Raw genomic sequence first — 21,911 nt, forward strand, 5'->3', positions numbered from 1 at the left:
GCATAGGTTCACTGCAACATGAAAAAACTAGTTGTTGATTGACTTTAGGCCCCTGATGGGACATCTACGACACCGTTGAAGGCCAACGACTGCAATCGAAACGAGCATTAGTTATAAGTAAACCATAACCATGTCCTTTGCAAAGACTAAGAGAGTTTCAGGTACCAACCCGAGCTCCCTGAGGGCATTTCCTACCGGCAGTCTTGCAAGCCCACAAACCTTTGACTCGGCCATCTAGTGTTCCGCCGTAGATGATAAGCCCCCTGACCTTGTTGAACAGGTCCCAGTTTCAGCTGCCATATGTTGCATAGTTGGTGGAAGCGACCAGTGTACTGTCCATTTTCATGGTCATTATGCTATTTCTGCAGGGACCTTCGAAGATGATATGCTTGATCAAATATGACCTCGTGCCACGTCAACCGTCGCTAGCCTGAGCGACGAGCAAGCTGCTTGCCATGCATTAAGGAATGCCCTACTCGAGTCGGTCTTATCGTCGCCTCTTGCGCCAAGCTAGACAACTTTGTAATCCCCATAAACAGCCAAGGGGAAGAAGAAGGTGAAGAACAAGAAGACGAGAAAATATCTGAGCTTTGCCATCTCAGACAGAGAAAGAGACACTTCTAATTGGAAGAGATGAGTTGGTCGATGAAAGCAGCAGAAGTCTGTCTCATATTTATAGCTTCTGAGTTGACTTTCCATCATTAAATAGCAGCAGCCAGAACAAGAGTTTGAGCTAGAATTCTCGATGAGATGGTGGACTCTGGACCATCTTCATTCCACTGACATTACTTTTGTATAATCGATCGTTAGGTCTTAATCCAAACAAATTAACATGTTGGACTGCCTTTCACCAACCCACATCAACAAAGTAAAATATATATAGGTGAAGTGAGATTAGATAGTAAACCACCCAACTCCTCTTGGTTTCATTCTTTCACAGTTAGGCTGAGAATATTTGAAAAAAATGTTCAGCTCTCTCATCGGGGTGAGTATGTTCAATTGATATCTATAATAGATTACATCATAATCGAAGGGATTTTACAATTGATATGGTTGTAAAATAAATGGAAGAATGGAGTTTGATGATCTCCTGTAATTGTGGGTCAAGGGCCTCTCTAAGGATGCCCGTAAATAGAGCAGTTATTCTCTATCAAAGTAGATTGAGGCACACGATCTTCAACAGCCCCTTGCAAGCTAAGCTTTGGATTAGGACTGACGTGTAGCTTGAATCGAAAAAATTGAAAGAGAGGCCAAGACACACTTTTGGTGAATATATCTACAACCTGTAAGTGAGAGGACACATACTGAGTGCGAAGTTTTCCAGCAACAAAAAGTTTTCAAATAAAGCGTATGTCTAACTCAACTTGCTTGGCCCGCTTGTGAGCAACAGGATTGGCGCTATAAAAAAATAGCATTTTTGTTGTCGCATAATAGAAGAGGCCGTTGGGGAAGAGAAACTTTCAGATCACGAAGAAGATGCGTGAGCCAAATAAGTTCAGCGGCAGTAAGAGCAAGAGCATGATCTTCAGACTCACAGCTGGAACAAGAAACAGTAGGTTGCTTTTTGGCACTCCAGGAAACTAAGTTGTCACCAAGGTAAATAGAGTAACCAGAGGTAGAGAGACGAGTGTCAGGATATTCGTCCAATCGGCATCAAAATAAGCAACTAAAGATCCAGAAGCAGCAGATGGACGAAAGGAGAGGCCAAAATGGAGAGTACCCTTGACATATCGAAGAATGCACTTGACAGCAAGAAAGTGGTCATTAGTGGGAGAGTGTAGAAATCGACTGACTGAGTTGACAATATGAGCAATATCAGGACGTGTGATGGTCAAATGCTGAAGAGCACCAACAAGAGATCGGTAAAGAGTAGGATCCAAAAATAATTGACCATAAAAGGATAGATGCCGAGAAACAACCATAGGAATGTGAACAGGCTTGCTGTCAAGTAACTGAGCACGAGCAAGGATGTCGCACGCATATTTTAGCAGGCTGAGAAATAGACCATCAGTAGTAGGTGCAGCTTCAAGACCAAGGAAGTAACTGAGAGACCCCAAATCCTTAATAGCAAACTCAGAATGAAGTTTGCAAGTAAAACTACCAAGAAGAGAGGAGTTATTGCCCGTAACAATAATATCATCAATATAGAGGAGTAAATAAATAATATTAGAGTGCTTGTGAAAGACAAAAAGGGAAGTGTCGGCACGACTGGAGTAGAAGCCAAGATGAGTGAGGAAGGAGCTGAAGTGCTGAAACCAGGCATGGGGTGCATGTTTGAGACCATAAAGAGCTTTTTGGAGTTTACAAACATGATGAGGGAAGCAAGGATTGATATACCTAGGAGGTTGTTCTATATATACTTGTTCAATAAGATGACCATTGAGAAAGGTATTCTTGACATCCAATTGACGGAGAAGCCAATCGGTGGGTAACAACAAGTGATATAACAACACGAACAATGGTAGCTTTGATGACAGGGCTAAAAGTGTCGGTGTAGTCAAGACCTGGGACTTGTGTAAAACCTTTGGCCACGAAACGGGCTTTGAGACGTTCAATAGAGCCATTGGGCAAATATTTGGTCTGAAATACCCATTTAGAACCCACAATATTGGTGTGAGCTAGTTGAGGAACCACAATCCAAGTATGATTATTTTGCAAAGCTCAAACTTCTTCATCCATAGCGGTAAGCCAGCCAGGATTCTTTGTAGCAGATTTGAACCCTTTAGGCTCAGTGGAGGTCAGGAGAGCATAAAGAAGACCAGAAAATCCAGAGTAAGAAAGATCAGCAGAGTGGCGAGGTTGCAAAATACCAACCTTGCCTCGTGTGAGCATAGGATGAGATCCCATCGGAATAAAAACAACTGGAGTAGTGGATCTAGGTGGACTAGGATCTATGGGTGGCAAAGGTGGTCTTGTAAGAGAATTAGTGGCATGCAAAGACTCATCCACGAGATCAGTACAAATAACATACGGTCGGGAGCCGGATTGAGTAATGTGCCGAGAATGGGGCGCCGAAAGAGATAGGGGTATGACAGTAGGAGAGGAACTAGGTTCCAGAAAATTTGAGAATTGGAGAGAGGATAGTGGTTGAGCTTGTGAAGAAACTAAGGATGGGAAATAAGTCTCATCAAATTGAGAATGTCGAGTGATATATATCCTATAGGTGATGGGATCAAGGCAATGAAACCCTTTATAAGATGAGCTATATCCCATAAAGAGACAAGGACGACTACGCAGAGACAATTTATTAGGCATACAATCACTTAAACATGGATAAACACGACATCCAAAGGGATGAAAATTTTCACAATTGGAAGAAAGACCATATAGAATTTCAAAGGGTGACTTACCTCCGAGAAGTGGTGTTGACAAGCGGTTGATGATGTAGGCGGCAATGCTAAAAGCGTCAACCCAGAAGCAATGAGAAATGTGGGAATGGAAAAGCAGCGCCAAACCGAATTCAATCACATGACGGTGTTTTCGTTCGGCGCGACCGTTTTGGGCAGGGATATATGGACAAGATAGTTGATGATGAATTCCAGAAGTACGAAGGTGGTTTTTAAAACAATTGCTAGTAAATTTTGTACCACCATCACTTTGAAAAATTTTTATATGAGTGGAATTTTGGTTTTCCACAAACTTTTGAAATTGAAGAAAGGTATCGTAGAAGTTAGATTTCAATTTCAATGGATAAAGTCAAGTAAAGCGAGAATAATCATCAATAAAAAAACATAGTAAACAAAACCCAAATTTGATGTTACTGGTGAAGGACCCCATATATCGTAATGAATTAGATCTAACACATGAGACGACCTTTTTTCATTTCGAGAATAAGGTAAACGATGACTTTTGGAAAGTTGATATGTATCACATAATTTAGGAGATGGTAGTAAGGAGGTAAGATAAAGCTGACCATTTTTATTTAATAAAGAAAGAACAAAATGATGCACATGTCCTTGATGGGCATGCCATAAATCATTTGAAGCATGAAAAGATTTATTTTTCAGAATGGAAATAATGGCAGAATTTCTACGCTCTAGCACATACAGGCCTCCATCACGTTTACCTGTTGCCACCACCTTTCCCGTTTGGCGATTCTGAACAGTGAAAAAATCATTAATAAACGTAACGGATAAAGGAAAATCATTCGTTAATTTACTAATGGACAAATGATTTTTAGTGAGATGGGGAACAACTAAAACATCTAACAATTTAAGATCTGGTGAAGGGGAAAGTTGACCCGTCTGGGTAATAGGTAGGGATGCACCATTCCCTACAATTACACCATCCTTACCCTTGTAGGTGACAAATTTGTCCAACGCTGAATGGGCAGAAGTCATGTGGGCCGAAGCTCCTGTGTCCATGAACCAGTCAGATGTGTCATTATTTTTGGACAGGGAGAGTGATGAGGCGAAAGACTCCATGATCTACGCCGATTGCTCGTGCCGAGCATACCGTTGCCAGCAACAATCTGTGTAAAGGTCATTCTCACAGAAAATCTAGTAATGCAGTGGTCGGCAACGGTGGTTAGGGTTGGAACGGCCCTGGCCGTGGGGAGAAATCGCTGCTTTAGCCATGGCTGGAGTGGCTGCTCTGGCCGTGACTAGAGTTTCGGCCATGACCGTTTCCACGACCACTATTTGGGTGAGAGGAGCCTCCGAAATGAGGAGAAGAAGCCCAATTTGCAGTGAATGCGGCAGTGGAGGTCGTTGAAGGCTCGAGAGATTTTTGAAAAATTTCAAAACTCTCAGCTTTAGATACCATGTTCGAAAAATAGAGGAAAGGGGTTTGCGCCATATGAGCAAAGGAGAAACTCGAGAAGTTGGGGCCGAGACCGTGAAGAAACCTGTGCACTTTATCGGTGCCATCGACGGGATGATCAATGGCATGGAGTTGGTCGCATAGGCCCTTGAAAGCTCGAGCATTAGCGCTGACGGGACGAGTGCTGCATTTCATCAGTTGAAGATCGTCTTTGAAATGAATTTCATGGGCCTTGGAGCGGTGGCTGAAGGTGTTTTCAAGGGCAATCCACACCTCACGGGATGTGGTCAGCCCGATGGCTTTAGCCATAGACTCTTCGAAAAGAGACAATAGGAGAAAGCTAAGAAGACGCTGATCTGTTGCCTTCCATGCCAGATACTTGGGTCATGGCGTCTGAGAGGTGGGAGGGTCAAACGGAGGTGGTGGGTGGCACAAGAGTGCCGTCCACATGTCCCAGCAATCCTTGGCTGTCAAGGAGAGGAAGAAACTTACTCTTCCAAAGGAGATAGTTGGAGGATGAAAGCTTGACGTTGACCATATGAATCATGGTGTTGAAGGGAAGAAGATCGGGAGAAAAATCAGAGGCAATTGAGGATCACGGGATGTTAATCCAGGTACACTCTAGGGAGAGTGAGATATTGAAGAGCTCCAAAAAGACTTCAATAAAGTGTAGGATTTGACAAGGGAGGGTTGGAGATGTTTGTCTTAAAATTTAGGGTGAGAGGAGTATGAATAGAAGATAAGACATCTAAAAGATATTTTTGTCGAGAAAATAACAAACTGTTGGAGCCATAGATTAGTTTTATGCAAAGTAATAATTGAAGACATCCAAAGTTTTTAATTAAAAACTTAGAGAAGTGTTTATTGAAAATTAGAGATGAGTGTAGAGTTATTGTTAGTAAGAATAATATCATTAACATAAACGAGTAAAAACAATTGTTCTTTGCAAGAGAAAAATGAAAGACAAAAGGATTGACTTAAAAAGGAGCTAAAAGGAGCTAAAACAAAAAAAAGCATGCTCGACGAGCCAAGGTTTTTAACATAAAACTTAGAGAAAAGTGATTATTGAAATTAAAGATGAGAGTAGAGTTATTTTTAGTATGAATAATATCATCAACATAAACAAGTAAAAACAAGTGTTCTTTGCAAGAGAAAAATGAAAGACAAAAGGATTGACTTGACTTCATTGAAAACTAAAGGAGAATAAAAATGAGCTAAAACAAGAAAATCATGCTCGATGAGCCAAGTTTTTAATGAAAAACTCAGAGAAAAGTGTTTATTGAAAATTAGAGAAGAGAGTAGAGTTATTTTTAGTAAGAATAATATCATCAACATAAATGAGTAAAAACAAGTGTTCTTTGGAAGAGAAAAATGAAATATAGAAGGATTGACTTGACATGGTTGAAAACTAAAGTAGAGTAAAAGGGAGCTAAAAAAATAAAATCATGCTCGACAAGCTTGTTTGAAACCATATAGGGCTTTTTTGAGTTTGCAAACATGAGATGGAAATTTAGGATGTTCAAAACTAGGTGGTTGTTTCATAAAAAACTCGTTCTTGTAAATCTTCACTTAAGAAGAAATTATTGATGTCAAATTAAAAAAAAAAAAACAAATTTGGAGATAGCCAAGTACAACCTGAATAATTTGAGGATGAACAATAGGACAAAATGTTTCATAATCTAAACCATCAACTTATTGATGGCCTTGAGTAAAAAATCATGCTTTAAATTTGTCCAAAGAACCATTGGATTTTTGCTTGGTACGAAAGACCCATTTTGAGCCAATAAGATGCATGTTTGGGTGAAAGGGAACATGCTCCCATGTATAGTTGAGAGTAAAGTATTATATTCATAGCTTGTTTCCAATGAAGAAGAAGGTGAGCAACTTTGTAAGATATGGGCACTAGCAAAGAAGGGCAGTAGAGGGTATATTTTTACCTTTACCTTGACTAACCATAGGATGGACATTGATACTTAGTGGAGGAGAAATCGGAAGCACAACCTCAAATTTATCATTTTTTTCAAGTGTGACATAATGAGGAGGAAGAGCAGATTAGGATGAGGGGGCTGGGGAGAGGTCATGGATAGCGAAGGGGCATTGGAGTTTGAAGGAGGACTAGGGGGGTTTACTGAGGGAGATAAAATTGGCATATCAATAGGGTGTAGAACAACAATGTCATCCAAAATAGGCTGGTTTGGTTGTAAAATAGGAGTAGGGGTAGGAAAGGATGGGGAAACTTTGAAGAATTTGTCATAAATAAATTAGTAAGTTGACCTGAGGGGAGAAAATGAAAACTTGAAAGGAGTGGTAAAGGACAGTTGTATTTCATCAAACATGGCAAGTCAAGAAATATTCATACACCCACTATGAGGATGAAAGAACCAATAGCCTTTATGTTCATAACTATTGATTTTCAGGACTCCATGAAATTAGCTCATGGAGAAAAAGGAAGAGAAACCCATTGGGAGAAAACTGGAGGAAGAAGGGTTATGTACTTGATTATTTTTAACCCTACCCCTGAAACTCTATTTATAGATTTATGAAACTACTGTATTACAATAATACCCCTGAATTTTGGGTTTAGGGTTTAGGGTTTTAATCTTGGAACTTTAACTTAATTACATCAATGCCATCTCTATGAGATGGCCGTTTATTTACCATCGCACCATCAATATAAGTGGGCCTATGGGCCTTCTCCTTTATCTGTGAGCCTTGAGCTCATCTTTTATGTCTCTTGGTTACATGGGTCTTTCTTGGTCTTATGGGCATGGACCCATCTTCTAATACACTTGGATATGTGAGTCTTCCTTGGTCGTGTGGGCTTGGGCCTTGTCTTCCAACACTCCCCCTCAAGTTGGGGGTGAGAGGACAACATGAACTCCCAACTTGCTGCAAATGATGTATAAAATAGTTTTTGTATAATATGCCTTCATCTTCCAACTCTCCCTCACGTTGGTGTTCTCATTCATGAGGCCCAACTGGTATAATATTAGTGAGAGTAAATCACTCCTATCCGCTAAGACATTGCTCTGAAGTGTCCTCCTCCACCACCGTGTCCCTCCACAGGACAACGACTCTCAAGTGGTAGAGTAATATATGATATTAATGGGGGGAAGTAACATAAAAATAATAATATGTTCCTCCGTCATGAACTTCCAATGACAAAAATTTGATATTTTTACGGGGATGAAGTTACTCCGTCATGGACTTCAAACCACAAAAATTTTGATATTTTTTACGGGGATGAAGTTCTTCCGTCATGGACTCCCAACTACAAAAAAAATTAATATTTTAACGGAGATGAAGTTCCTCCGTCAAGGACTCTCAACCACAAAAAAATGATATTTTTTATGGGGATGAAGTTCTTCTATCATGGACTCCCAACTACAAATAAATTTGATATTTTTGACATAGGTGAAGTTCCTCCGTCATGGACTCCCAATAACAAATAATTTTGAATTTTTTTACGGAGATGAAGTTCCTCCGTCATGGACTCCCAATAACAAAAATTTAATATTTTTGACGGGGATGAAGTTCCTTCATCATGGACTCCTAACCACAAATAATTTTGATATTTTTGAAGGGGGCATAAATAAATAATGGTATGAGGCTACCTCTTCTTCAATAATAATGTCTCATCAACAAAGACACAATAGCAACAGCTGAAATCAGCTTGGCTTAGGCCCATTTAACACGATCCAAAATAATCTTTATAAAATGACCCATAAAATAATCTAATGCACATATTTGTACCAAATAATATGTTGACTAAGAAATAATCTGTCAATTCTTCAAAAATAATAATCCAACCAGAGAAAAAAATTTATCGAGTCGCGTCAAAAAAACTTTGGGTATGTATATTGAAGTAGAAAATAAGTGGCCCGAGTCAAGTTGATCCAGACCCGAGTTGGTCCGAGTTGACTCGGTCTGGCCATAACCAAGACCCTCGGGTTGCTGGTACACTGGATCGCTAGTCCGAGTTGACTCAAGCGAGTCAGGGTCTTGCTGCGCTGAACCCGACGCTGAAATAATAAAATTTCTTAACTTAGGACAAGCTTTAAGCGGAAACAGTGGTTCTTCCCCATGCACTGATTTCCTGATTTATCGTCCAGAAACGGAAACCCGCTGGTTTGAGCAATCAGGCAGCGTCTTGGCAAGATTCCATCGTCTTCGGCATCCAAAAATGGAAAGTCTCTTCCCTGCGAGCAGAGAAAATCAGTTGGAATGGCAATAAGCGGAAAGCCAACGGATCAATCGGTTGAAACAAAGCTCGGCGGAAGCAGAGGAAACTTTTTGAAAAATCTTTCCGAAGATAGCAAGCACCTAAAGTGATCTTTCCAACAGACAGTGAGTCCTTCTCGGCGCCGAAGGATTCTTGGCAGAAAAAGTCCAGAGATGGCAACTCGGCGTCATCATCCTCCCGTAAAAACCATGCTGCAGAATTTTTCTCTCTCGGGTGCAGAGTCGTCTTCTCCGGCGATGGTGGGTCGTCTTCCCCGTAAGCCGAACAAAGTGGAACAGCAATGCGCATTCCGAACAGGTTGGAACAGTCATCGTTCATCTCTGTTCTCAGCTTGGCAAGAAATTAACAGAAAAAAAAAATTGAGTCTTTGACGAGGATGCCGCACCATCGGCTATGGAATTCAACGGAAGCGACGCCTTGATAAGGCCCAGGAATGATGATATGGACTCGTAACTTTAATCTCTGCCATGTACGAGAAACAGAACCAGAGAGCTTTCCCGGGGCAACAGACGACGACGACGACCAGCAATATTCCAGGAAGATAAATAGAGCAGCAGTAGTGCGATGCCGATCATGATATTGGAATTAGTCCCGCCAGCAGGTTTCTGGCTGAGTTTGCTGGAACAGAGGATCCGTCTGCTGGAACAATGATACACAGAATAACAAACGCCGCTTTGGAGTTTGATGGCGGCACTATCGTAGGCCAGAATAAGGAAGAGGATAGTGCTGCAAATACTTCTCCAAACAGAGAATGGTAGAAGAGAATCAACTCGGACATGAGGGAAAAACCAAAATAACAGAGTAATAGTAGAAAAAAAAAGGGAATTCTAGACACTATAAAAAAAAAGCATCAATATGAGAAAAGAAAAAATAATGGGTTTCTTGAAAGTTGAAAACCATAGCTACCAGTCCTGAAAATCAAAACTATGATACCATGTTGATTTTCAGAACTCCATGAAATTAGCTCACGGAGAGAAAGGGAGAAAAACCCATTGGGAGAAAACTGGAGGAAGAAGGGTTATGGACTTGATTATTCCTAACCCTCCCCCTGAAGTTCTATTTTTATATTTATGAAACTACTATATTATAATAATACTCCTAAACTTAGGGTTAAGGGTTTAGGGTTTTAACCCTGGAATTTTAACTTAATTACATTGAGACTCCATGAAATTAGCTCATGGAGAAAAAGGGAGAGAAACCCATTGGAAGAAAACTGGAGGAAGAAGGGTTATGGACTTGGTTATTCCTAACCCTCCCCCTGAAGCTCTATTTATAGATTTACAAAACTACTGTATTACAATAATACCCCTGAACTTAGGGTTTAGGGTTTTGACCTTGGAACTTTAACTTAATTACATTAGGACTCCATGAAATTTAGCTCGTGGAGAAAAGGGGAGAGAAACCCATTGAGAGAAAACTGGAGGAAGAAGGGTTATGGACTCGATTATTCCAAACCCTCCCCCTGAAGCTCTATTTATAAATTTATGAAACTACTATATTATAATAATACCCCTGAACTTAGGGTTTAGGGTTTAGGGTTTTAGCCCTGAAACTTTAAATTGATTACATCAATGTCATATTTATGAGATGACCCTTTATTTTCCATCCTGCCATCAATGTACGTGGGCCTATGGGCCTTCTCCTTTATCTATGGGCCTTAAACCCATCTTCTATATCTCTTGGTTGCATGGGTCTTCCTTGGTCTTATGGGCTTTGGCCCATCTTCTAATACACTTGGATATGTGAGCCTTCCTTGGTCGTGTGGGCTTGGGCTCTGTCTTCCAACAATAACTATAGCCATTGAAAACGCAAGGTAATGATCAGGGATGTAACTTATTTTGGGTGTAAACACATACAAAAGACAAACATAAGCATCCAAAAATTTGTAATTGAGTGTAAGAAAGATTGTTTTGATAAAGAAAAAAGTAAGGGGAGTCACCTTGCAATACTTCAGTAAGAATGTGATTGATTAAGAAAATTGCGACCAAATTGGAGCTTTAAGTTGTGGAGCCTAATCAACCCCCTACACTGTTTCATTAAGGGTAGTTTAAGAATTTTACTCTGTACCATGGTTGCCCTAGTTTCCTCTTTGTATTTGGGTCATCGCTATTAGGGTTTTATCATCAATTTGAGGAACATCATTAGTTGCGGCCGAGAGATGTTAGAGAAAAACCACGTGTAAATGTGTATGATAGGACTAGTCTCACCTTGAGGTGAACCTCTAATAATCTTGTTTGTTCTCGTGCTTACTTTTTTTTCTTCCACGTTTATTATTATTGTTCTCATTCGTTTGGAATTAGGGCGTCTAATTCCAAAAGTGGTATTAGAGCTGTGGTTCGTGATTGAGAGCAATGGCTGACAGAGAAGGATCAACACATGGAATCAACAAGTTTGATGGTATGAATTTTACGTTTTAGAGGATGCAGATCGAATATTACCTATACAATAAAAAGTTGCACGCACCACTTCTGGATATGAAACCAAAAGGTATGAAAGATGATGAGTGAAATCTCGTCAATAGACAGGTGTTGAGAGTAGTCCGATTAACACTATTGAAGAAAGTGCTCACAACGTGGTGTCGGAGAAACCACAACGGGGATGATGAAGATTATGTCTGACATGTATGAGAAGTCTTTCACATATAATAATGTACATCTCATAAAAAACTCTTCAATTTAAAGATGATAGAAAATAAATATGTGGCATCGCATTTGAATGAGTTAAGCACTATTGTCAATCAATTGACCTCCGTGCACATTAAATTTGATGATGAGGTTCGTGCTTTAATTCTTTTGGCGTCTCTGCCAAATTGTTGGGAGCCTATGAGGGTTGTGGTCAACAATTCCGTAGGCAAAGGGAAGTTGATTTTTAATGATGTTTGGGATATCATTCTTGCGGAGAAAGTTCATAGAAAGGACTCCGAAGAATCATTGACATCTAATTCTGCCCTAAGTGTCAATACTAGGGGCAGAAACTTCGAAAGGAATTCCAACAAGGGCAATGGTAGAGGAAAATCAAGGCATGGTAGAAGCGAGTCCAAATTCGGAAGGAATGTAGAATGCTGGAATTGTGGCAAGTTTGGTCACATAAAGAAAAATTGCAGAGCACCGAAGAAGGATAAACAAAAAAACAATGCAGCAAATTCGGTGAATGAAGAGGTTCAAGATGTTTTACTCTCCTTAGTTGATAGCCCTAGACTATTGGGTGTAAGATTCAAGAGCTTCTTTTCAAAGCACCGCACGTCGCAAGATCATGGAGGACTATGTTGCGGGAGATCACGGGAAGGTGGATCTTGCTGATAGAGAGCCTCCGGATATTGTTGGTACTGGTAATGTGAGTTTGGGGTGAGACATGTACCAAAACCTATGCATAATCTGATCTCAATAGGGCATCTTGTTGATGAAGGTCATAATGTGACTTTTAATGGTGATGCCTGGAAAGTCATGGTTGTAGCATGAGGAGTTGAAACTAGAACTCTTTACATTACTTCCAGTTGAAGAGACACAATTGCAGTTGTTGATGTTGTTACTGCTTTTGATTTGTGGCATTATAGGCTCGGTCACATGAGTGAGAAGGGATGAAAGTGTTTCAATCCAAAGGGAATAAACTAGGGTTGAAAATTGTAAACAATAGTTTGTGTGAAGGCTGTGTTTTTTACAAACAAAAAAGGGTTAATTATTCTGCTGCTGGAAAGGAGCAAAAGACAACAAAATTAGAGTTGGTTCACACTGATGTGTGGGGGCTTTCAACTTTTACTTTCCTTGGTGGTTCTAACTACTATGTGATATTTATTGATGATGTAAGCAGAAAAGTATGGTTTATTTTCTGAAAAGGAAATCTGATGTCTTTAATACATTCAAAAGATGGAGAACAATGGTTGAGAATGAGACGTATTTGAAGGTGAAGTGCTTCCAGTCAGATAATAGGGGAGAATACATAGATGATGATTTCATACAGTACTGTGCTGATAATGGAACCAGGATGAAAAAGACCATTCTTGGAAAACCTCAACATAATGGTGTGACTAAGAGGATGAATAGCTTAGTTTGTTTCTTAACTTCCAGAATGTCAACCAGCATAATCTACCGTATTTGTTTCTTGAAGCTTTTATCAGCATTTAAATGTTTGAAATAAGCATCCAAAAGTCGTCACAGAAGCAGTTAAAAGAGCACGAACCTATCAGTTACAGTAGATTTATGAATTAAACTACATTTTTGGAGGCTTTCACAGGGTAAAGAAGAAGATAGATTAGTTGTCTTCAACCGAATATAACTAACGCACTAGCGTGAATTGCTGACTTTGAGCGGAGAAATTAGACACCTACCAGGCCATGGTTTCTCAGTAATTTGCTCCAGTTGGGAATTGGAATAGGAGGAATGAAGCAATCATATTAAAACTTAAAAGCAGGCAGATTTTTCGAAGCCGAACTAGATTAAGGGAAGAATTGAGTGGAGAAGATAAGACACATGCGCGACACATGCTCCCAAGTGATTTTTCAAAGTGCTAGTGACAACAAAAGTAAAAAAAAAAAAAAAAGGTGTTTTTAATGACGTTTACCATTTAGAGCTAATTATTTATGTGCACTGAGCTTTAAATCTGTATCGAATACTTTTTCTTTAATTTGTGGAAGGTGAACTCATTATTGATCTTAACGTTTATATTATTTCACTTGAATTTTAAAAATATTTCCATATAGCCAACCTCTCTAAAGCATTCAAGAGCATTGATTTTCAATACTTATATTGCTGGTAGATTGACCATAGGAGTAGAGTAATCAACTAGTACTTTATTTTTATATCTTCCTTACGAGAGGTATATTGATATATTAAGTCCAAGTGCCCTTGCAAAACCGCCAACTTCAATTAAATGTTGTTAAATCCCTTATTTTGGTCCAAGTTGCTAGTACCAAGGAGCTAGAGGTGGCATCGAATCGAGCCGGTTCGCGAGCGGCTCGAGCTCAGCTCTGTTCGATTAGAGATCCAGATAAAGATTGTTTGTGTTAATGAGCCGAGCTCGACTGAACCATGGTTCAGTTTGAAAGTTCGCGAGCCGGCTCGTTAATGGGCTCAAGAGTCGGGGAATCGGGAGCGAGAGCAAGGGCAAGGGGGGAGGGGGAAGCTTCCTCCCCTTGTCTCCGCTGAGTCCCTCTGTCCGCTGCTATCGCCGTCAACTGCTGATCGTTGGCCGCCTTCGCCGCTTGGTTCCATTTTCTTCATTCGATTTCTTCCTCCCCTCGTCTGCCTTCGCCTCTATTTCCGTCACCACCGCTTCTATTGCCGCCATCATCCCATCCCCCCCCCCCCCCCCCCCTCTCCTCCCAACATTTTAGTAGAAATACATTTCTAGGGACTATTAATGGGTTTTTTCAAAAAATATTGAGAAGACAATTTTAGTAGAAATACGTTTCTAGGGACTATTAGTGGCTCAATTTTTTTGGAAACATTTTTCTAATTGAAAATTTTTATTAAAAAAGTCGTTTAATTTTCTAAGTAAGATTTTCCTACCAAGATGGGCTAGAAAACCGTATAGAAATTTTTGAATATGTATTTGACAGTTGATGATGTAATACTTTTAGCAAGCGGCAATTTTCATAGCAATTTTGTGTTTGACTTTTTATTTGAGTAAAAATTTATCAATAAGTATAGTAATATATTCGATTCATAATTAATATTTATTTATTTTCCTAGAAGAGGCAAAAAGAGGTCCATTTAACTTTCCTAAGATAACTTTAAAATATTTCTTATAATTTTCTAGTAAGTCACTAATAGTAATAGGATTTTATTTAAAGGACATTTTGGAAATATGTATCAAAGGAAAAACATTTCTAGTTTTTCCTAGAATATAAATTTTCAACCAGGGGCACTAAGGAGATCATAGTAAATTTATGGCCAGATTCAAAAATTACAAAATAAGCTAGACAACATTTGGGGTAAAAAATATTAATATTGGTGCGTTCTAATCCATTATCGAGATTCAATCCTGAACCTCTTCTATTATTCTTTTTTTAAGATGTATGCATAATTTTATATATAATTTATTTGACATATATTGTATCTAGAGTATTAAATGTAGGTTAAGCTTGAACTTTGTTAAAATTATTAGGCTCGGGCTCGATTACAATTTTAGGCTTGAGGTTAGGGTCGGCTTGAGCTCGAGTTCGAAATATTTAAATCAAGCTCGGCTCGATCATAGGAAGGTTTGGACTCAGTTGGATTCGATGCCACTATTATGCCCAATTTTAGGTAGAGGTCATGCCCAATTTTATGTAGAGGTCATGTCTAATTTTATGTAAAATGTATGCTCAATTTTATGTAAAATGTATGCATAATTTTATATACAATTTATTTGACATGTATTTTATGAAAAAAAATTAAATGAATGTTGAAGCTCGAGCTTGGCTCGAATTCAGTTAATATTATTGGGCTCGAGCTCGATAACAATTTTAGGCTTGAGCCTGGGCTCGGCTTGAGCTTGAGTTCAAAATATTTAAATCAAGCTCGGCTCGAACATAAGTAGGTTCGGGCTCATCTCAATTTGATGCCACCCCTACTAGGAGCTACCGACCATAAGTCCCAAGGTGTTTGGGTTGGTGTTGTAAATTGAGTGTCTTGAGGCTCTATATTGTAGATGTCTTTTGGCTGACAATTCCAAGATAAGGGCTCCTTGGAAGTTGATTAGCAATCTGAAATATTAATTGTGAACCAATTTATATAAAAATCCTTAGTATTGTGGTTAATAATCATATTATATTTTAATTACTACTTGTGCAATTAAGATATAAATTGGTTATAAAATTTGATAAACCTATTCATGCATTCCCTGCTCTAGGTTTATCCTTATGAGACCTTACAAATGAAGGAGAATGAAAACTCATTTCAATTAAAAACTAACATTATAAAATAGAAGAAAAACACCAACATCACTACATATAGAACAAAAACTTAAAAAAGGAAGGAAGAAAGATGAAGTATCCCAAATGCATAATATTAGTTTAATGACAACTTGAACTAGAGGGAAAGTGTACAAATAATTTGTAATCTTCTTCTATGACGATGAACTTTGTTAGACACATAACTCTTAGTTTTCTTAAACCTTTAAAAAATTCAATGATAACACACATTTGGCTTCTCTACAACGAATACTAAAAGCACTTATCTTCAATCTTCCAAGCCTTCTCTTGGTGTCATCCAACTCCCAAAATCCATTTGTAAGTGAAATCTCAAAAAACTCAAAAGTGGAAGGGACAAAAACTTACAACAAGCCCCTTAAGAAAGGAAGAAAGAAAAAATGAAGCATCCCAAATGCAAAATATTAGTTTAATCACAACTTGGAGGAAAAATGTACAAATAATTTGTAATCTTCTTGTGCCACCACGACCTTTGTTAGATACAAAATTGTTAGTTTTCTTAAACATTTTAAACACTCAATGATAAAGCATATTTGGCCTCTCCACAATAAGTACAAAGAACACATATCTTCAAGCTTTCAAGCATTCTCTTGGTTTCATTCAACACGAAGATCCATCTATAGTTGACATCTCAAAAAACATAAAAGTGTTAAGAACAAAAACATACAACAAGCCCCTTATGAAAGGAAGAAAGAAAAAATGAAACATCCCAAATGCATTATATTATTTTAATTACAACTTGAACTAGAGGAAAAAAGTACAAATGATTTGTAATCTTCTTATGCCATCATGAACTTTATTAGACAAGAACTATTAGTTTTCTTAAATGTTTTTAAAAAATTAATGATAAAGCACGTTTGGCCTCTCCACAATGAATACTAAGAGCACTTATCTTCAATCTTCCAAGCTTTCTTTTGGTTTCATTCAACACCCAAGATCCATTTGTAATTGACATTTCTAAAAACTTAAAAGTGGAATTTATCTCCTAATATTTGTAAGAGAACTTTGTATGCTTCTAAATTTCAGCTCATTTAAACCCCAAGCATCTTAATAATAAACACCAAGCACTTAAGATGCCCTCTTGCATTTTAATACTCAAGAGGCTACAACAATCCTTAAAAGTACGTCTGATGCAACTCTTGAAAGGAACATCAATCTAATGCAATAGTCTATCTAGACATCTATGAGATTATATATAAGAATAGTTGAGAATAAGTAATTGTCTCAATAATACATGCAAATGTGTCTAAAGAAAAAGAACTGAGCAGAAGAACTAGGGGTGGCATTGAACCGAGCCATTTCACAAGCGGCTCAAGCTTGGCTAGGTTCCGGCTCGATTTGATTCGATTTATCTGGATCTCAAGCCAAGTACGAGATTTAAATGAGGCTCGTTTAAGTTAATGAGCCGAGCTCCACCGAACCATGGTTCGGTTCGAAAGCTCGTGAGCCGGCTCTTTAACTTAACGAGGGCTCGGGACTCGAGGAGTTAGGAAGCGGTAGTGGGAGTGGGAGGTCGACTCTTCAAGTTTGTCTCTTCGTCTTTCGTTCTCTCGGGAATCATGGGGAGTAGAGAAATGGTGCTCGTCAGGCGGCAATTTAGAGAAAATTGAGAGATTTTGTCTTCTTATTCCTCATTCTCCCTCTTTGATTCCTTAATCTCAATCCCAGTCTCCAATTGCTTACTCTTAGTCTCAGTCTCCAATTTTTTTCCTCTTCAATTTCTTCCTCTCTAATCTTCTTCCTCTTCAATTTCTTCCTCCAAATTCTTCCGCGCCGACAGAAATGATAGAAAGGGGTAAGTTGTTTTATTCTTAATCTTTTGGTTTTTTTTTCGTCACCAACCTAACACTGAGTTTTTTATTTTTATATTCTATATTCCATTATTTATCTTAGATTGAACGAATGCCTCATGTTGTTGCTGTTTTAGGAGCTCCTTCCTACTCATTTATCAAAGGTAATATCTCTCAGTGTCTTGCCTACTGTTGATTTTTATTTTTTTAGCTCTTACTGTTCTATTGTGTTTTACATTATAAGTGTTTTGTATTAATGTTTTAACTCACCACCTCTCGATCCTTAGATTCAGCACTCTGTGTTTCCTTCGCCTTTTTCCCACAAATCAAAAGGTTTAGAGAGCTCCATTTTCTCGAATCGTATTGTTTGAAGCGAAGATCCCATCAATACTTCGATAAGAAACTCTCCCTTTTGTCTGAATTTTCCTTTTATTCCTCGTGTTTGGGAACTGTTGGAATCTCGTTTCTTACTCCAAAAGTGGCTTTTTGGATATATTGGTTCTTGTCATCTGAACTTTATCATCTTGATTTGTTGTGCTAGTTTGGGGTTTCAGTTTCTTTGTTGGAGATTGTCTTTTTCTCGGATGTTGGAGAACTTTTTGGCTTAGTTGTGGGGGATCAGTTTTATTGGTAATGAGAGAAACATATTTCTGTTTTGAAACCTCTGCTTCCCCCTTCCCTTTCACTTTTTTCTTCTTTGTTAATTTCCCACACATTATTATCTTTCTTTCTCCTTATCTCTCTATCATTATCTTACCATTTTTCAGCTTTATGAAAAACCAAAGAAGAAAAAGTAGAAGAAACAAGACAGAAAATCTTATGAAGAAGAGAGTTTTATTTTGTAAAAGTCATCAATTAAGTAGTTCGTTTTTGTAAAGCCTTTGTTTGAAAGTCTCAAATCTTCTCTTTAAACAATAGACATTTTTCATGCAAGAGTCTAAGTTAGTAAGTGTGTGTGTGTATATATATATATATGCATATAAAACTACCAATTTCTTTCACAATCCATTTGGGTTATTTTTTAATTAAAAAATAAAAATATTAATTTATGGGTTTAAAAAAACTTACACATTTCATTTAATTAGCTTCACTTTAATATAATAAAAAATATAATACGATTATTAATTATTTTAAAAATATTTTTAATATAACTAATACTTTATTTTATTTAATACTCGATTAATACCTTAATACCTTAATGCAATTATTTTAGTTTAAGATGTTATTTAATTTTAAAAAATATTTGGTATTTTTTAAAATATAAATTTTAAAATTAAAATTCTTATTTGTTGGTACAAATTTTCTACCATCCTTTTTACAATAAAAAAATATAAATTTTATATTAATTAATTAAAAAATTATTCTTACCTATTTAACTCCTTTTATTATCAATTAAAAATTTTTAATTGAAAACTTTATTTGAAAAAATTATTTTAGTGTTATAAAAAATAATTTATCTGTACACATTTTATTACCAAATATTTAAAAATATATAAAAATTAATTTATATTTTCAAAATCTTATTTAACTCTTAATAATATTTTTAATATTTTTTAAATATTTTAGTAATTTTTTAAATAAATTTATAATTTTAAAAATAATTTTAAAATATTTAAATATGTTTAATTTTTTTTATAATTTTTATATTTAATATATTTAATAAAATATTTATACAATTTTTTCAAATTTCAATTTTTAAAAATATTATTTTATTTAAATTAATTTCAAAACATATAGTTTTTTAAAATATTTCAAAATTTTATCTTAAATATTATTTTTTCTAAATATTTATTTGATGTATTCTACATGGAGGATGAAGTGGCTTCTCGATGATGTGGCAAGTGACATGTTGTTAGACTATTCAGGTGCTGATGTGCTACCATGTATGCAATCAAAGAGTATGTCACTTTGACTATACACATGTAGTTAAACGGTTAGAATTGGGTATTTGTGATATTAAGTGAAAAAGTTGGTTATTTGTGTTATTATTTTATAGAAAAATGAGTAGTAAAGTAAAATTCCCTATTTATAATGGCAGAGTTGTACAAGAAACTGCAAGTAGAAAAAGAATACACCAACGGCAGCGACTGGATTGGTCCACTGAATTGCTTTTCCTGAATACCGTCTCCCTGTACCTGTGATGGGTTTCAGATTTGCTTAAACAAATAAATCCAAGCCTCTACAATGGTGGATATTGTTGCTTTGAAGGGTTCATATTTTCCTGATGGTATTACTTTTATTGATACATGTATTTATAGTTACAAAATAATAAAAGATTTACATGATCATCTTAATCATGTTAGCTCGTAGCAGAATTTTTTTTCATCTACCTCCCGTTTTTCCTGATATTCCTCACTACCCTCGCTGCTCAAAGACAACTAGGTGGATCAATTAACCCACTAGCGGATCCGTCTGCAAATATACATGACGACTGAGCTCGCTTGTTTTGATAGGAGAGCTTCACGTCCTTCAACCCGATTCTACTGCGAGGGTTAGCTTGGCTGCAATGGAACATTACAGCTACCGGCGTCGCGGATGTCCCCTTGATATTTTTGTAAGTGACTCCACTGATTTTAATCCCGGAATGCTGAAGGTCGGCAATATTGTTAGCGGAAGGATCTTATAATCAAAGTAAAATAATTTATGAAATTCATTTCGGAAGATCGAAAACGACGTATCTGGCCGGGCTGTACCTTGCCGGGGCAATCTCTGTTTCCGGGACAGTAATTTTGGTCGATTATGATCGGGTTTTGAACGTTTATCATAACGAGGTTCATAAAGAGCACATCTCTCACGAATCCGGTACTCGGTCTTCCCCAGGACTTTATCCTCACCCCGTTTTGAGTTCCCCTGAAGACCACCGTTTTCACTGTTATGTTCTGGACACCTTCTTCTTTGAATTCCTGAGCCAGGCTCCCAATGCTGCCACAGATTCGATTTCATACACGAGAAAGTTAGGTGACCTTTTACTGGAGTCGGCCATTAACTTTTATATATTCATTCTTACTGTCATTCTTACCTGATTCCATGTCCAGGGCCACATACTATCCGCTCCAACCACATGTTCCTGGTTCCTGGCCCAATAGAGATACAGTCGTCGCCGGTTTTCATGGCGCTGTTGACGATGGTGACGCCGGTGGACAGTTGGACGTGGACTCCGTCCGTGTTGGGGCTCTCATCAGGAGCCAAGAGCTGAATCCCATGAAACCTGATGTTCTTGCATAGGTTCACTGCAACATGAAAAAACTGGCTGTTGATTGACTTCAGGCCCCTGACGAGGACGTCTTCGGCACCGTTGAAGGCTAACGACTGCAATCGAAACGAGCATTAGTTATAAGTAAACCATAACCATGTCCTTTTTAGAGACTAAGAGAGGTTCAGGTACCAACCCGAGCGAGTTGAGGGCAGTTCCTGCCGGCAGTCTTGCAAGCCCACAGACCTTTCCCTAGGCCATCTAGTGTTCCGCCGTCGATGATAAGCCCCTTGACCCTGTTGAACAGGACCCAGTTTCCGCTGCCATATGCTGCATAGTTGGTGGAAGCCACCAGTGTACCGTCCATTTTCATGGTCATTCTGCTATTTCTGCAGGGACCTTCGAAGATGATCCGCTTGATCAAATATGATCCTCGTGGCACGTAAACCGTCGCCGGCCTGACCGACGAGCAAGCTGCTTGCCATGCATTAAGGAATGCCCTACCCGAGTCGGTCTTACCGTCGCCTCTTGCGCCAAACTGGACAACGTTGTAATCCCCATAAACAGCCAGGGGGAAGAAGAAGGTGAAGAACAAGAAGACGAAAAAATATCTGAGCTTCGCCATCTCAGACAGAGAAAGAGACACTTCTAATTGGAAGAGATGAGTTGGTCGATTAATGCAGCAGAAGTCTGTCTCATATTTATAGCTTCTGAGTTGACTTTCCATGATTAAGCAGCAGCAGCCAGAACCAGAGTTTGAGCTAGAATTCTCGATGAGAATGTAGACTCTGGACCATCTTCATTCCACTGACATTACTTTTGAATGGTCGATCGTTAGGTCTTAATCCAAACAAATTAACGTGTTGGACTGTCTTTCACCAACCCACATCAGCAGAGTCAAAGATATATATAGGCGAAGTGAGATTAGATAGAAAACCACCCAACTCCTCCTGGTTTCATTCTTTCACAGTTAGGCTGAGAATATTTGAAAAAAAATTCAGCTCTCTCATCTGGGTG

The 21,911-nt window shown here is 38.1% G+C and overlaps 2 protein-coding genes across 2 annotated transcripts; both read right to left on the reverse strand.

Moving 5' to 3' along the window:
* Nucleotides 1-4,569: 4,569 nt before the first annotated feature.
* LOC137946106 (uncharacterized) lies at nt 4,570-5,070 on the reverse strand. Its single transcript, XM_068792289.1, has one exon. It carries the CDS (start codon nt 5,068-5,070, stop codon nt 4,570-4,572), a length of 501 nt encoding a protein of 166 aa, XP_068648390.1.
* Nucleotides 5,071-20,069: 14,999 nt separating this feature from the next.
* LOC137959878 (polygalacturonase-like) lies at nt 20,070-21,519 on the reverse strand. The gene is made up of 4 exons (XM_068807287.1): nt 21,091-21,519; nt 20,721-21,010; nt 20,395-20,623; nt 20,070-20,288 (listed from the first exon to the last, which is right to left on the reverse strand). The coding sequence occupies exons 1-4, from the start codon at nt 21,517-21,519 to the stop codon at nt 20,070-20,072; spliced, it is 1,167 nt and encodes a 388-aa protein (XP_068663388.1).
* Between the last annotated feature and the right edge of the window lie 392 nt (nt 21,520-21,911).

Source organism: Aristolochia californica, unplaced genomic scaffold (genome assembly GCF_029961685.1).
Source record: "Aristolochia californica isolate CCGP_79_NKW_82.1479 unplaced genomic scaffold, dmAriCali1.0.hap1 SCAF_1, whole genome shotgun sequence".
Taxonomy (NCBI): domain Eukaryota; kingdom Viridiplantae; phylum Streptophyta; class Magnoliopsida; order Piperales; family Aristolochiaceae; genus Aristolochia; species Aristolochia californica.